At 36.8% G+C, this 17,475-nt stretch overlaps 1 protein-coding gene across 7 annotated transcripts; it reads left to right on the top strand.

Annotated features, from left to right (window-relative positions):
• The first annotated feature begins 4,533 nt into the window (after positions 1–4,533).
• Positions 4,534–16,756, top strand: nudt12 (nudix (nucleoside diphosphate linked moiety X)-type motif 12). Of its 7 annotated transcripts, none has more exons than XM_039758883.1 (7): positions 4,534–4,612; positions 6,294–6,513; positions 7,776–8,341; positions 12,661–12,828; positions 13,255–13,368; positions 14,444–14,643; positions 16,375–16,756. In XM_039758883.1, exons 2-7 carry the CDS (start codon positions 6,326–6,328, stop codon positions 16,480–16,482), a joined length of 1,344 nt encoding a protein of 447 aa, XP_039614817.1. In that variant the 5' UTR covers positions 4,534–4,612; positions 6,294–6,325; the 3' UTR covers positions 16,483–16,756. The 7 variants fall into 7 exon arrangements, with proteins under 7 accessions (XP_039614817.1, XP_039614820.1, XP_039614822.1 ...); XM_039758886.1 differs by having other exon boundaries at positions 4,581–4,605; XM_039758888.1 differs by having other exon boundaries at positions 4,601–4,612; positions 6,297–6,513.
• The last annotated feature ends 719 nt before the right edge of the window (positions 16,757–17,475 follow it).

Below are 17,475 nucleotides of genomic sequence, written 5' to 3' on the forward strand. Positions count from 1 at the left end.
ACGGAAAGTAACGTCAGGTCAAAGACCTGTTCAGAAACCAAATAATACACATCATTGTGAAGTTTAGAGGGTTTCTGCCATAACGTCGTGTCACATATCAAACTAAACTAAACAATATGGATCGTTTCTGTGAAATACACCATTAAAATTTACGTTGTCTTCGGGTCTGTGGGAACCATTTAACATGTCAGACAGACTGAAATACAACATATAATACTACAAAAAAATCTTGAACAAATAGCATAAATTATGATAAAAATTCAAACCCTGAGTACCTGGACAGATAAAGGGGGTAAACTGAAAGAAGGGGCAGAATGTCAGGTCTGTTTAATGTCCTCCTAAACTAATGAGTTAAAAACAAATGAATGGAGTCAGCTGATGTCATTAATTTTGGGAGGTCATTCCACAGTCTTGGCGCTATACAGCTGAATGTCACCCACAGAGTGCAGGTTAGTGTGGGGGGCACAGAATCAGAGAACCTTAGTGGGCAGGTCAATAACAGAATTTGATATTCAATCCTGTAAGACACAGGGAGCAGTGAAGGTGCAGCAAGATGGCTGTGATGTGCTCGCTGTTACCACTCTGTATCAGGACTCTTACAGTTGGAGTTTTGAAACAGCTGGAGCTGTGCTAGAAGATCTGAAATGGCACCTATAGCTGAACTGGAGGTTGACTTGTGCTTGAGCTGTTTCATTGGTGAATGTTGTACCCCACACTGATGTAGGTGTATCATGGGCTACAGAGTTATAATACAGTACATGGAGGCTTGCAGGCCGATCCTTCTCTGGCATTTTCCTTCCTGAAGAGAGGTCTCTCCACTGTTCCATCCATGGGCATTCCATTCTCCATTCAAATGCCATGCAGTAACAAAGACCAGGCTGAACCAGAGACCAAGTGAACATACTAAGACAGAGAGCCACTTGGCGGTAAGCATATTTTGGATATATATTGGATATATATTGGATGGAAAATGAACTACTTATTGTTAGATTGTATGTATTATTAAGCCAACATTTATTGTACTCTGCTATTTTGGGCATATTCTCTACAGTATATATTATCTATTTCAATAAATAAATAAACTTTCTCTCCTGCCTGTTCTGGAACTCTAATTGTGTGGGGTTACAGATGTAAAAGGAAGGAGGAATTATAACCTGAAACTAAAACAGCAGAGAATTCTGACAGTGTGGTAAGAGAATGGGATTTTAGGCATTCTGTTAAGTTCTATATAGTAAAAAGTCTGAAAGGGAAAGTAGGATTAACCCTAGGACCCCACCACGACAAAACCACCACATTGTGCTCAATAATGACCATAAACTTCTAATTGCCATTCCCTGAAGTGAGTTTAATAGTACCTTACTTCAAAGAGTAGAAACTCTAATTAGCTACAAGTAGGACTTGTTGTTATGCATCTGGGGCAAGGCCAATCAGATGACTTGCACTCAGAATGAGGAAGAATGGCTCTTTTGCTTCTACCCTCTTGAATCATAGTAAATCAGACCAATTTAAAATATGTACAGTTGTGATTAAGAAGACAGGTTACATACAGTGGCATGCAGTGTTAATTGCAAGTCAAGAAGTGTTATGCTTAAGCTCTGTTAAACAGAAAAGTGAGGTTTAAATTTCAAATACTTTGAGCAGTTTCTGGTTCCCATATTAGAAAAGAACATAATGAACTTACATAGTGTCCAGAGGGAAGCCGCTAAACTAATTCCAGGACTGCAGGATATATGATTTGGGGAATGACTGAAGGAGTTGAATCTTTTCATCATATGTTAATAGAATTTAAATGATGGTGTAACAGGACGGAACTAGTAGGACAGATGCTCATTGCTACTTTAAAATTAGTTCTTCAACAAGAATACTTTTCAAAGATGGATGCTGCTTACTGTAAGTGTGACGTTTGCACAGACATTAGGAAGTATTTATTGCAAAGAGAACTGTACAAACTTACAAGGAATAAGTTTGTTCATTCTTTCCTCCGATCCTTACTGATATATGTCACTACTTGTACATCTGTGGTTATGTCAACCTCTTTTCAATTGTTCATGGTCATCTTCTCAGGAATTTCAGGCTGCAATACATTTTACAAGAATAGCAGTTTTGACTGGCAGTAAAGAAGCAAATGTTGAGCAGTCTTTTCCTTTGTGTAGGACTACAGCAGCACTCTCATCCTTCTGGAGTGAGTTGTACGCATCATGGCCTGTATTTGCAGTCCCTCCACCTTCTAGTTGAGTGCTGACACACATTCCAGTGACTTTCAGTCAACAATCTCACATACAGTATGCACCATGTCTCTTAGCTTTCTGTCATGAAGCTGTACTCCTCCTGGTTTGTGGCTGTGGCATTGTCTGCTGCAGGTAAAATATTTTTCATTTCCTTCTCCTCTTCACACCCTTGTCTCTGCTATACCTCTGTTATCATCATCAATTCTTCCAAGGTCTATAAATCAGCTGGAATATCACAAAATACCTAAGTGGTCTTCTCGATGCAAATGCCAGATGGAGTGTGCTCTCTTCCCATGAAAAGCAATTTAATTCTTCACAGAGCTTTCTTGTCACTGGTTGTACAGTATGATCTACTGACAAGCTTCTTGAAAGAATACAGTTGGCTTTAAGTATCTTCAAATTAACATGCAATTTCTTTTGGGCTCCAACATACTTGTCCTCTATCGCACTTTCACTCCTTCTGTCACCAGGGTAACCAAAAAAAATCTTGAATTTGGAGACGGTGAGAATGAATGCAAACCAGTATTTATTTACAGAAAAAGACCAAAAGTCAGCTGCAACCACTCAAATAAAACGGTTGTTTTCCCGCATGCTGTAAACCATTTAAACACTGACAAGACACAGTGGTGAGGGGGTGGGACACTCTCAGTCTGGTAATGCGAAATACACAGAAGAGACACTTGTAAAATCCTCACACCCACAACTATATTACCTATACATACAGTATATAGCAGCCTGACAAAGGGACAGACACTGCATCTTTGACACAATATTGTAACACACTGGTGTTCAACAGGTAAATGGCACTTATTTACTTCTCCCGCATCCATGATCTCTTGAGCTCCAACTCCTCCAGTGCTTCTCAAATAGTGGGGCGCGCCCCCCAGGGACTCCGTCAAGGGGGGCGCGTTTGACCTCGGGGAACATGCTTTTTTATTTTTATTTTACATTTTTTTTTAATTTAGAATGCACTTTAAATCTTTTCTGTTACATTTAACAAAGCTATTCTTTGTTGTAAATTGGTCCATATTTCTTTCTTTTTTTATTCTCTTATATGTTAATAAGGATACAGTGTTATGCAGAGGTGTACTTATAACAATTTTATAGACAAATGATACTATTTATAGTCGCGCGGGGGGCGCGAGATGTTTTCTTCTTCCTAGGGGGGGCATGACAGAAAATAATTGAGAAGCACTGTGTTGGGCCCACAAGAGACTCTAAAGCAGGGGTGCCCAATGCGTCAATGGCGATCGATCGGTAGATCGCACAGGTAGTGCAGATAGATCGCGTTGTATTAATTTTTTTTTTAAACGTTAGTCTATCATATATCCTCCCTATGGCATTTGCAACTTGATTGACATACAGGGCGGCCAGTCTGAGATCTTCTTCTAACACACTGGTCATCCCTCACGCAGATCAAACGCGCGAGCTACTGCAAAACTCCGGCTGTGATCTAGTTACCCTTCCAATTTATATCGACTAAAGAAGGGATTTAAAAAAAATGTTTGAGGAGGGTATTGGCTGAATGTGGAATTGGAAGAGGATTTTTTTCTCACAATGTCACAATCGGAGTGCGTTTGTCTGACGTCCGAGGTGCGATCCCCGATGTGGGCGAAACACGTGTCGCGTACTCTTTGCATTATTCGAGAGTTAACTATGTAACATTCCGTGATCTTCTTCTCGCAACTGAGAGGGCACCCGTGGCGGATGTTTGCCGACTTGCAGACCATCTACACGCGTTACCTGGGAGGTAACCACCCATACAATCAGATTGTGATTCAGACTTCGAATGATATATATATATATATATATATATATATATATATATATATATATATCGCATTTTTAATGTAGGTAGATCATTTTAAAAGTAGCTCGCAAGCCGAAAAAGTGTGGGCACTAAAGAAACATCTGCAATTTCTTCACGATCTGCTCTAACCCATATTGTAACGGATGAACCTGTCCTCTCCTACCCTGCATCATTTACACAAATTCATCACCTCCAGTCTTTCGGCACTTGTTCAGACTTTCACCACTTCATGTCCTGTAACATGTTTAATCGATCCAATGGCATTTTCTATTGGACAGGGATAAAGCGTCCACGTTCTGGTGCACCTCCTCTGAACGTACGGTACACATCTTTACCCACTGATACTGTTACCGTTTTAAGCTGCAGTCATACACAGACATTACTCAACCTTCCAATTAGGGAACTGAAACGTAAAAAACGCGTTGGTTCAGCGCCGATTGAGTACTGACTTTGCGAGAGGACAGAAAACACCAATTCCCATACTGCTTAGAGAAACGCACTTTGTCATAACGTCCGGCCTCGCTCTCAATGTTGAATTTTGAAACTGTGGACTAAGCTGATACCTCAGTAAATAGTACAGTATCCTTAATTAGTTACTTCAAATGCTTATGTCACATTTTATTTTTCAAAATTTTCGCCGCATTGTGTATTAGTGAACGTCACTTTATATCTTTTGGAAGACTACAGATTAACAGAAGCTAAGAAAAAAAATGCAAGGCATCAAATGCGTTTCGAAAGTGTAACGCGTGAGAATTTACTTTGCAAAAGGGTCAGTAGTTTAAGCCGAGGTGTAAAGTGTCTGCCGTTTTTATTCTTCTTGTGTGACGCACCAGCACACGTGTGTATGAAACGTGACAGCTGTCAAGGTGCGTCTAACGCGATCTTTTACTAAAAAGTGCACGATGGGAGGCTGCCGTTGCAAAATGGTCGATTTTCCATTTAATTCTTGCAGTAAATCGAATACAGCATTTTCAAATCATTACACGCGTTAAAGTGTTCGTCACTCTGTCGCTCTTTGTGTCTTCGTATATGTGATAGTGTTACGTGCTGATTTCGTTCTTTACGAAATTCACGTATCTAGTGACAATCGTCATGTTTTTGCTTATGATTTATGCAGTAGAAATTTTTTACCCGCTTAATTAATACGATGATGTAAAGGTTTATTGCTGTTGCCCGGGCACTGCCAGCGTGGAGGTTGTATTGTCTCCCCATTTCTACGTGTGTAGGTTTCCTTCCATATCATAAATGCGTGTGTATTTAGTATAATTGATGACTAACTCGACCCAATCCATGCGACTGATTTAATGTTTAACAGATGAAATGAGGTTATGATGTAATTACTTTAATAGGTATTCTAAAGTACCGTACTTGTTTAATAATGGGCGGCACGGTGGTAGCGCTGCAGCCTCGCAGTTAGGAGACCTGGGTTCGCTTCCCGGGTCCTCCCAGCGTGGAGCTTGCATGTTCTCCCCGTGTCTGCGTGGGTTTCCTCCCACAGTTAGGTGGATAGGCGATTCTAAATTGGCCCTAGTGTGTTTGTGTGTGTCCTGTGGTGGGTTGGCACCCAGCCCAGGGTTGGTTCCAGCCTTGTGCCCTGTGTTGGCTGGGATTGGCTCCCGTGACCCTGTGTTCAGATTCAGCAGGTTGGAAAATGGATGGGACAAAACATTTGGAAACCTGCTTATTAGGCAGGAATTAGCACTGGACAGTTTGCCACAGGGGACACACTTTTACACAGTTTATAATTTTCAGTTAAATTAAAATGCATGTCATTGGAAAGCCAGACACAGGGAGAAAACACAAATTTCACACAGGCAACTAGGCAAAGTGCTCAGACTTGGGATGCTGGATGTGATTATTGTCTTATATGTGGTGGTCTGTGTATGTGTATATGGATATATTCAGTTTATTGCACTTCTGGTTTTGATGCAAGTACCTTTGGTAGGTAGTATCCGAGACTTGCATATTTGGATAACTGCAAACTTAATTGGCCTGGTATCTGTAAGTGCAGGATTGTGTGTGAATGAACGTACCTTGTGATTAGTACAAGACAGCCACTTCCTGGTTTGTTTCCCACCATGCATTTTTGCTAGGATAGATCTAGCAATTCAGAATTATAACAAAATTAATTTTTGTGTATTTGCACATATCCCTGTAAATTTTGTGATTAAAATAGCTTTTCAGTTATATAAATTATGCAGGGTTGTACCTATGTAATATGTTTGTAATTGTATATGTTTTGCTTTTTTATGTAGCAGTTTTTCAGTTTTACTCCTGGAAAAAAGCAATGGCAACAGATATTCAAATAGCTCAGTTTCTTGATGCTGCTGCCAGGGGAGATCTGAACAAATTAGCAGCCCTGGTCTATCAACATGATTTTTTGATAAATGAACATAGGGAAAACGGTTGGACTGCATTAATGCATGGTGCACGGAACGGGCATTGCAACATAGTCGAATATCTGTTAGAAAAAGGGTAAGGTGTATTTTTTCTTGATCCTATTTTTCTTTACTTGTTTGTTTTCAGTAGTTTCGGTGTATTTTCCATTAATGTGTGGAAGAAATTAGATTCTATTTTATATAGCACTTTTAATCCTTTTAATGATCAAATCACAAAGTGTACAGTACAAATATACGTGATATAAAATATATTTTGCTGAAGCATATGGGTATGCAATCATATAGTATAACAATACTAGGCTAAGTGACTCATGCATGGTCACAGTGAGTGGTAGTGGCAACCTATTGTTTTTGACAGCTTTTTTTAATTAGTCATTAGGCTGGAATATTTTAATTTTAGATACATTATAATACCTGCAATCTGTATTATTTTTAATCAAAGCACCTAACATGTAATTTGTTTAAATCAATAAAATAGCTTTATTTTTAGTAACCAGTTATTTTCCTTTATTTTAAATTCCTTTATCCACTGATCATCAGGCATGTGTAATCACTGAAGGGTTGCTGGGGGCATGAGATTATTAATTTCACATATGTTGTATATAATATATAAGGTATATATATATATACTGTATATATATACTGTATATGTGTGTGTGTGAATATCTTTAAATTATAAGAAATTACGAGATCATTTTACAGAAGGGTTAATGTACAATGGTTTGACTGCTGTCTCGTAGGACCAGGAACTGTTAGTGTGGCATTTGCATGTGTCCATGTTGTTTTTTTGTCTGTCATGTTATCTTAATTTCCTCTAAGAGACCTAAGCATAGTGGGTTAATTGGCAAATCTAAACCTAAAAAGTATGAGTGAGTGTTAGATCAGTTTGACCTGATGCCCCATCCAGAAGATGGTCCAACCTTGCCTCAATATAGTTGGGGCAGATTCAGACAAGTTAGAAAATGTATACATGATGTAACATTCAAGTGTGTTCAGGGACTTAGTTAACTGATTTGAAAGTTTGAACATTTCACATTTTTTAGTCACTTCATCCTGGATTCCATGCCACTAACGTTACTATGGCTCTCAAGTATTTACATACTTGACTCACCTCATCTAGTGTAAATGATATTGATATGAATGTATTTCTTTCCTGTAATGGACATTTGAGAAGGTACACACTTTATGTATGAGAAAGTTTTCAGACAGGATAAGTCAAGAAATAAATTCAAAATATAATTTAGTTTATTAAGTATATAGAAATGTTTAAAAAATCAGTCTTTTTAAAGGGATTTCCTGTAGTTATCTATACACATGCTAGTTCTTTTTTTTTTCCAGGTGTAACAAGTCTTTAGCCAATGAAGCTGGACAGACAGCCCTTGATATTGCTAAATTTTGGGGACATACTCATATAGAAAATTTGCTGGCCAATTCCAAAATGCACAGCTCTTCTTCTCCTTCAAGTACTTCTGAAGATCTTGTCTGCTATTTCTCCAGAACATTTTTGGACAAAATGAGTCAAAAGAGGACAGACTCAGAATGGCTTAAATCCAAACAATTTCACAGTTCAACTGTGTACATAGTATTTTCTGATTTAAGTCCATTAGTCACCCCAGTTGCAGATGAACATGATCCAGAGAAACATCTCATTAAGCTTTGTAGGTTTGGGATAGAGGATGTTAAAGAACTTCTGGCAAATCCAGAAGCAGTTTTGATTTTTCTTGGGGCTGAAAAACCTCCACAAGAATATCTGAAGGGAAATAATATTTTTGATGAACAGATTGTGTGGTTTGCTCTAAATAGCAGTGATGTATCAATAGAAAAGTTCAGATCTAAATTTGGAGAGTGCTACTTTGTTGTGTCAGCAATGCCTGGACTTCTGCAGCTGGCTGAAGAGGAAGCAGGTTAGTAAATGTTTTTCTTATTTTGAATGGTGATTTGTACGGAAGCATATTAGGGCCACGGTGAAAAAAAAAAAATACGGACACAGTGAAGAAAAAAAAATCTAAATGTTGAGATTAAAGTCGACATGCTGACTTTATTCTCGACATTTACGTCGAGATTAAAATCGACATGACTTTATTCTCGACATTTCCACTTTATTTTCGCCATTTACGTCGAGATTAAAGTTGACATGTTGACTTTATTCTCGACATTTCCACTTTATTCTCGCCATTTATGTCGAGATTAAAGTCGACATTTACACTTTATTCTATTGTTTATTTTGTCAGTAGAATGTCGCAAACTAAACATCTTAAAATGAATGTTCAATTTACTAGATTTTCTCAAAACCCTTCATTAATTAATGTAGCACATTAAATGCTTTATATTAAGTGTTCCCCGACCCAGTTTTTAATCTCTATGCGCTTCTTCAACTGACTTCCTCTTGCACTGTGAGGCGCAGACAGCGATCGCCGCACAATGACTTCAATATGTTCCTGCTCTAAGAACATTCAGAATACTAAGAGAAATACTTGATATCTTCTTCACGATGAAATGCATTAAAGCATGTATTAAACATGGGTGGCGGGGGGCACGGTGGCGTGGCTATAGAGCTGCTCCCTTGCATTAAGGGGTCCCCAGTTGTATGTTCAGTGTAGTGCAAAGTCCCAAAAACTGGATATATGAATGGGTATCGCACAGGTTTAACTTAAATATTGTGTAAATATTGGGCTTGGTGGGTCGGAGACACGAACACAGGATTAAATGGATGTTCTTCTGAGCGGGCTTTCTTTATTGCATGCGTGCTGTCTCTATCCGACATACTAAACCTCCAGTTTCTATCCTTGCTTTTTCTTTCTGCACATAACTAATCACCACAAGATAAACGTCTTTGTGAAATTAAAACAAGTTATAAACTTAGACCTCGGAGTTTTCAGAACTTTAAATTATTAAAGCATGTGGGGGCACGGTGCTTGCTGGGATGGAGTTTTCAGAAATTAAAAAAAAATCTTCATTATACATGTTTAATTATGCCATCCATTCAGGGTTGCGCCCATCCCAGCAAGCATCTTGTGCGAGGCAGGAGTAAATCCTGAATGAGATGCCAACACATCGCAGGGTGAATACGTGCAACATATAAAGTAGCAGGGTCAATAATACATAACAAAACCCCACATCCTACATGTCTTTGAAAGGAAACTGAAACACGCCGAGTAGACCCACCAGAAAAACATGCAAACTCAAGGCAGGGAACACCCGGGACCCCCTTGCTGTGAAGCAGCAGTGCAACCACCACGCCACCGTGCCCCCATATGCTTTAATACATTTTAAGTTCTGTACATTTTAAGTTTTGAAAACTCTGGGGTCTAGGTTTATAACTTGTTTTAATTTCACAAAGACGTTTATCGTGTGGTGATTGGTTATGTACAGAAAGAAAAAACAAGGATTGGAACTGGAAGTTTAGTACGTCAGATAGAGACAGCGCGCATGTAATAAAGAAAGCCCGCTCAAAAGAACATCCATTGAATTTTGCGTTCGTGTCTCCGACCACCACATCACGAACCCAACATTTACACGATATTGCAGTTAAACCTGTGCGATACCCATTTATATATCCAGTTTTTTGGAGCCTCGTCACACTTGCCATAAAGTTCACTACACAGAACATACAACTGGGAACCCCTTAATGCAAGGGAGCAGCTCTATAGCCACGCCACCGTGCCCCCCGCCACCCATGTTTAATACATGCTTTAATGCATTTCATCGTGAAGAAGATATCAAGTATTTCTCTTAGTATTCTGAATGTTCTTAGAGCAGGAACATCATGAAGTCAATGTGCGGCGATGGCTGTCTGCGCCTCACAGTGCAAGAGGAAGTCAGTTGAAGAAGCGCATAGAGATTAAAAACTGGGTCGGGGAACACTTAATATAAAGCATTTAATGTGCTACATTAATTAATGAAGGGTTTTGAGAAAATCTAGTAAATTGAACATTCATTTTAAGATGTTTAGTTTGCGACATTCTACTGACAAAATAAACAATAGAATAAAGTATAAATGTCGACTTTAATCTCGACATAAATGGCGAGAATAAAGTGGAAATGTCAAGAATAAAGTCAACATGTCGACTTTAATCTCGACATTTAGATTTTTTTTTTCTTCACTGTGTCCGTATTTTTTTTTCACCCGTGGCCCTAATACGCTTCCATAGATTTGATTAGTTAGAACATGACATAATTAACAGAAAATTCACATTCAGGAAATATTACATCACTTCAGATTATACAGTATGTAGAACGGTTGGTGGAGTTAACCAGTGTTTTATTCCCAGGTTGTTAACATGTACAGTACCATGACATTCAGATAACTCCTCCATCATTGCTGCAGTACTAATGTAGATGAGTCAGAGTACAGGAAGTTTGTGTAGGACTTTGTCTTGTGGTGCAGGAAGAACCACCTGCAGCTCGACATTAGCAAAACAAAAGAGTTGGTGGTGGACTTTCGATGTGCTATAAAGCCTCTGAGTCCAGTCACCATTAAGGGGGAGAACGTGGATGTTCTGTGGAGATACAAGTACCTGGGGTTTCACATAAACAGAAAATTGGACTGGTCTGACAACACAATGACACTGCACAAGAAGGGCCAGAGCAGACTGTACTTCCTGAGGAGACTTCAGTCTTTTGAAGTGTGCAGCAGGCTGCTGCACATGTTGTATCACTCTGTAGTAGCCAGTGTATTGTTTTATGTTGTGAAGTTAAAAGATGCACAATACTTAATGAAACTTATAAGTAGAGCCTGCTCCATCACAGGGCTATCCCAGGACACACTGGAAGCTGTTGTGGAAAAAAGGATGGTGGCAAAATCAGATATTATCATGAAGAATTCTTTCCATCCCTTCCATGAGGCACTCTATTGAGGATGTTTTCTGACCCCTAATTGAAATGTTTATACTCTTTAAGTTCATTTTGCAATTATTTGTCCTGTGAATCTGTATCTTTGTTTTTTTTTCTATGAATAATGTTTATCTAATCTAAAACGCCATTTATGGCGTGCGTCTATGTTTTCTAGGTGGTTCCTTGTCTTACCACATACCTTTAATACTAAGATTGGACAAGGAACTAATACTGTTCTCTCAACTAGCCCTTCTTATCCTGTTGGCTATTCTCTTTTCCCAGCAAATCTCTTTTTTGTTTCACTTTACAACTTTTATCTTAATGGGCTCTTGTGTTAATTGCCTTTATGAAAGAGAGCTAGAACACTACCAATTAAGCTTTTCAGCTTTCCTCTCTAGTATGCTACCTTTGGGCAATAAACAAGTTTTAATGAAATTGCAGACTAGTGGTTATGAGGTCACTGCAACTTTTACAGTGTTGCATTCAATGTCAACAAAATATAGCACTAAACTTAATATACACTAGGCTGACCTGCTTTTCAAGGCGACTGACTTTTAAGTTGACCACTTCTTAAGGCAATTTAATATGTAGATCAATTTGATATTTTATACAAACTCATTAATTTGGTTATATTGCATTTGAGCGGTATTACTTTAATACTCAGTTTCTGTTATTTTTGTGATGAAATTTAAACTTTTTTTCTATATTGAGGTCACCCTTTTGAACCCCCCTGATATTTACTACGTGGTGTGGCATTTGTACTCCATCAATATTAATTATTTCCAGAGACATAATTTTGTCTATTTTTCCAGGGCATCGCGCACAAAAGCAAGGGAACGATGGGAGCACCAGAACTCTGCTCACATCATGTCGCCGTGCAAGCTGCAAGTAGTAAGTCTGTGATAAGTGGAATACCGCTATGCTTTCCACTCACGGGACGGAAGGACAATCCCGACCGCTTTTATATAGTAAGAAAGAAGAAGAAATCGCACAGTCTGGAGTAGAAAATTATCTTTTACCTGGAAAAATGAAACTACAAATCCCATCGTGCATTGCAAAATGAACGGGGGTGTGTGAAACTCGGCACCTGCGTAGCACTCACGGGACGAAAGGACAATCCCGACCGCTTTTACATAGAAGGATTGCATGCACAAAGTGACCTTTTCGATGTTTTTCATAATGGAATTAAACAGTGCAGTAAATGATTAATTATGCAAAGAGTATTTTTTTTATCTTTATTGTTTTTGCATGTGTAAATAGTTTAGTATTTTCACTCTTTTGGAATTTTTTTTGTAATGTCTGACATACTGTATGACATATTAACTATACATGTTAAATAATAAGTGCTATACTGTAGCAGTTGGTAAATTAAGAATTATGTTTTTCAAAGGTATTGTTGCACAGGCACGGTCAGTTTTTGCATGGCATACTAGATATAGATTCTGCCCCACATGTGGAAGTGGAACTAAAATTGAAGAAGCTGGATATAAGAGGACTTGCTTGAAAACAGACTGCCCTAGTTTGCAGGGAATTCATAATACATCTTATCCTCGTGTTGGTAAGACCTACTTGTTCTGATTTCTGATTACTAATTTGAAAGTTTGTTGTGGGATTGTGGCAGTGTTCTGCAATAAATATACTGTATCATAAAAGAAAAATATTTTTTAAAAACATTGTTTAAAATTTTTTATCTGTACAGTTTAGAGCAATCTTTCTGTTTTCCTCACATTAATAGTTTTAAATATTGCTTTTAGTATTAAAAACATTTATATACCATATATACTCACATATACAGTAAGTTGGGTTTTGAAATCCAAAAAATCGGTCATAAAATACCCGTACTTGTACTTATATACTTGTGCAAATATTACCTTGAATAACCTTAAAAGAAGAAACTTGAAAAAATAATTCTGTGAAGTAATGGTTTCATTAGAATTCAGTTTACTTTAGAATGCATTTGTGATTTTTACAATATTTATTTTAGATCCAGTAGTAATAATGTTGGTCATTCATCCTGATGGAAATCAGTGTCTTTTGGGACGGCAAAAAAGGTTTCCTTCTAAGATGTTTTCTTGTCTTGCAGGGTTTATTGAGCCAGGTATGTGTAGTATTTAAATAAATATATTACAGCTGTTTGGAGGAATGTTAAAATTGAACAAATAAATAAATATGCACATAAACTTACTATGAAATGTGACAGTAAATAAAGAAAAATAGCATGAAATGTGAGTGTACATAAACAAATATGTCTGCGGAATATGTTATTTGTTGCTTATTTATTTATTTAATTAGTTTTGTGTGTGGTATTCCTCCAAACACAATATGAAATATAGCTTGAATTTAAAACTGCCACTTTCACTCTTCAAAGTTGAAAGGGCTGGCTCTAGTGAGTGCTCTGTTTTAATTTTTGAATTGTAGGTACCCCGGACTTAAACCTTCGGCCATTAAATCCATATTTACAGCGGACAACTCAGATCCTGGTTTCCAATGTTGAATTAGCAGTTTACAGAATTAAAGTAGCTACTTTGCACATTCATTCTGGGCAACTTTTTCATGTACTTGTATCTAATGTGTGCAGTCACAACGCAGCCACGGGATTCCAAATCAAGCAAAGTGCATATATCCATCCTGTGGACAAATCACCAATCAAAAGCAATGCTCGCTACGGCCCACTCTATCAGCTTTGATGAGTGAAAGTGACAGTTTGAAATTCAAGTTATATTTTATTTGTGTTTTGAGAAATATAGTTTAAAAAATAATGGGAATTCATATTGCAAAATTTACTTGTTAAGATTTAATTTTATTTTTGTTCAGTTTAATTAATTTGATTGGCACACAGTTTATCACTTCCTGTTTGTGGACCCTTGTTATTTGCATCACCCTCTTCTGACTGTTTTTACCCTTGCTGAAGAATATTTAACATAACGAAACAAGGAACCTATTACTGCTGGGATATTATTTATCTTCTCATGACCTTGAAACATATAACTAGATAATAAATAATAAAAACAGTTCAATCTTAATTACATTTTCATATTTTTTGTAATAACACATTTCTTTTTAGTTTTGTTTTACTTCATAATTTTGCTTACTTTTTCAAATCAAATGTTAGAAGGTATTAGTCATTTCTTAGTGTTTGTTATTACATTATTAGTAGTTTATCTTTTTTTAAGGAGAAACCATTGAGGATGCAGTAAGGAGGGAAGTTGAAGAAGAGAGTGGTATAAAAGTTGGCCATGTTCAATACATTGCCTGTCAGCCATGGCCAATGCCTTCCTCTCTTATGATTGGCTGTCTAGCAATAGCTGTTTCCACAGAAATTAAAGTTGATAAAACAGAAATTGAGGAAGCCCATTGGTTCTCAAGACAGCAAGTAAGTAAACTCCACTCCAGTTTAGTGTGGTCAGAATGAACATCACTATTCAAATTTAATTTGAATTTATATGAAGTAATTTTTATTCGAAGGCAACTACTGACAAATGATTTTTTTAATACCTTACACTAATTGCAACATTGTGTTACTCCAGATGCAGTATGCTTCAATACTTCTAATTTTACATCAGCATTTGTATAATTTTTAGTTGTTATTGTCTTTTGCCATTTATAAAACATTGCATTTTTTAACAGGTGTACTAACAACAGATTTTAAAAACTTGTCCAATGTATTGTCTTGTTCGTGATCCTCATCCTTTTCGCTCTTAAACTCGAGATCCCTTATTTCCTGTTGTTTTTATATTAAAATCGTTAAGCATTAATCGTGGCAAACAAAACCTGATATTGGTTGTCATTAAAATGATGGGAAATAAGTGCCATAATTTGATTTCCCTTTTAGTATTATTACAACTTTAAAATCAGCATTTTCATTGTCAAGAAAGCTACCTCACCAAACACGTGTCCTTTGGAGGCTGCTGGCTTGACACCTAATTGGTAAAACAAAGGCAAAAAAGATAAATAAGTAATAACGTTATATGTGTTATATTTTTGCTCCATCTGTAAAAGGATAAAAAGAATCCCATTCAGTTGAATGTTATCCTCTCTACAAACTCATCGAATTAGGTTGCTCTGCACAATACTGATCTACTTGATCTACTTTCCAGAAGCTGATTTTTTTTTTTAATTATAACCTAAGCTTCTTGTGATTTGCTTTAAATTTTTGTCATGTATTAGCAAGAAGCAGAATTTTTAAGTCGATGTTAATGAAAATGTTTGCCAAATAAAACATGCGGAGGGAATACTAAAGGAACATCACAATGCAACATTTAGTAACTCCTTTTGTAAAACACAAATAGACACACCATCCCGAAACTTATATAAAATATGGATGGACACTGACCCCACAGCTTTTACAAACAAGAACCAGAAAGGCAGACAGCGAACTAAGATAATGAGTGTGCTTAATGTATTTAAGTAATCAGGAGTGATTTTGTATGGGTTTGATGTTTGCATTACAGGTATGTGAAGTGTCCTAGTTCCACTTTTCTCTTTGATCATGTCACTTTCCATACACAGAAAATGACATTTTTGTGAAAGAGAGTCAGTTCACAAGTCATAAGCATTGCATGCTCTGCAGATGCACCAAAAGCAAAAAAATAAAAAAATAAATAATTATTAAGCATATAAAGGCACATTAAATACAAACATACTGTACATGTGTTAATGCGTAGAACATTTACATACTTTGGAATATATTAGAGTTATTTTTGAGTGTTCTGATCCTGTATTTGTAAACATTTACAGCCATAACGCAATTTATACAAAATATGTTCTGCTACACTGTCATTTAAGGTGTGTGTATATATACTGTATATAAGGTTGGAAATAATACTTGATCATTATATCTCATTTTTTTACTTTAATAAATTTAGCTGACATTTAGATTAGGTATATATGTAGTGCTCCTCTGCTATCAGTTTTTTACTATTGTTTGAATTGAATTTAGTTTTGTTAAGTTTGACTTGATTGTATGGAATGTTACATGCTTTAAATAGTTCCATAAAAGTTAAAAAAAACTGTTGGTTAGCTCAGTTTTTAGAGGTTTGTTATATATTATTGCAGCTATACAAGAATATTTTTATTCAGTAACAACTCACATTGCATTTTGCAGGTTGCAGAAGTTCTCAGCAACAGCCACAGTTCCTTCTTTGTACCACCTCAACAAGCTATTGCATATCAACTCATAAAACACTGGATAAGCAAGCATTCTAATTTATGAACTTTGCCATCAGAACTCAAACTGATCACACCTGAATGTGGATTGATTGTTATATAAATCAAATATACTCTTAATTTGTTAATTTATTTCATAATTTCAATGAAATATTCATGTAACATTTAGAAATATCTTTAATGATTTGAAAGAAAATTTATATTGTGAATACAATTATTTCATTGTAGTAATAATTATAAGTACTGCTAATAACATTTTATTTTACTAATCAGATTACTATACAGTCCCTGACAAAAGTCTTGTCGCTTCTCTATTTTGTAGAAACTCCTGCTATTAACCTGATTTTTAATTAATGAACTGGTGTTAGAAATAGCTCATATGAAAAGCTAAAGCCCTCCCAAATGATGTTTAATGCACTGAAATAATTTAGTTTCACTGAAAAAAGAGGTATCATTTAATCAAGACAGAAAGGTCAAATTTGGGCAAGACAAAAGTTTTGTCGCCTATACAGAAAATGAACAACTTTACTGTAAATCCAAAAATATGTCAGTAGTGGTGCTGTGAGATCCAAATTTAATATCTTGTATGACTTCCATGAGCTTGAAGGACAGCATCCATGCGGTTTGGCAAGGATTCATACAATTTATTGATGAAGTCATCAGGAATAGCAATGAAAACAGTCTTGTATGCCTCCCAGAGTTCATCAATATTCTTTGGTTTCGTCTTCCATACTTCCTCTTTCATCCTACCCCACATATGCTCAATGATGTTCATGTCTGGTGACTGGGCTGGCCAATCCTGGAGCATCTTGATCTTCTTCGCTTTAAGGAACTTTGATGTGGAGATGGAAGTATGCGATGGAGCACCATCCTGCTGCAGAATTTGGCCATTTTTATGGTTGGGAATATAAGAGGTAGCCAAGATTTCTTGGTATTTTAGACTATTGATGTTGCCTTCCACCTTGCAGATCCCTCGCATACCCCCATACTGGATGTAACCCCAGACCATGATTTTGCCTCCACCAAACTTCACTGTTTT

Source organism: Polypterus senegalus, chromosome 7 (genome assembly GCF_016835505.1).
Source record: "Polypterus senegalus isolate Bchr_013 chromosome 7, ASM1683550v1, whole genome shotgun sequence".
Classification (NCBI taxonomy): domain Eukaryota; kingdom Metazoa; phylum Chordata; class Cladistia; order Polypteriformes; family Polypteridae; genus Polypterus; species Polypterus senegalus.

Coding starts and splice junctions, on each gene's coding strand:
- nudt12 (XM_039758882.1), top strand. CDS start 4,883: ATGAAACGTGACAGCTGTCAAG. Junction 8,342..12,660: donor GCTGGCTGAAGAGGAAGCAG/GTTAGTAAATGT, acceptor TGTTTTTCAAAG/GTATTGTTGCACAGGCACGG. Junction 12,829..13,254: donor TACATCTTATCCTCGTGTTG/GTAAGACCTACT, acceptor TATTTATTTTAG/ATCCAGTAGTAATAATGTTG.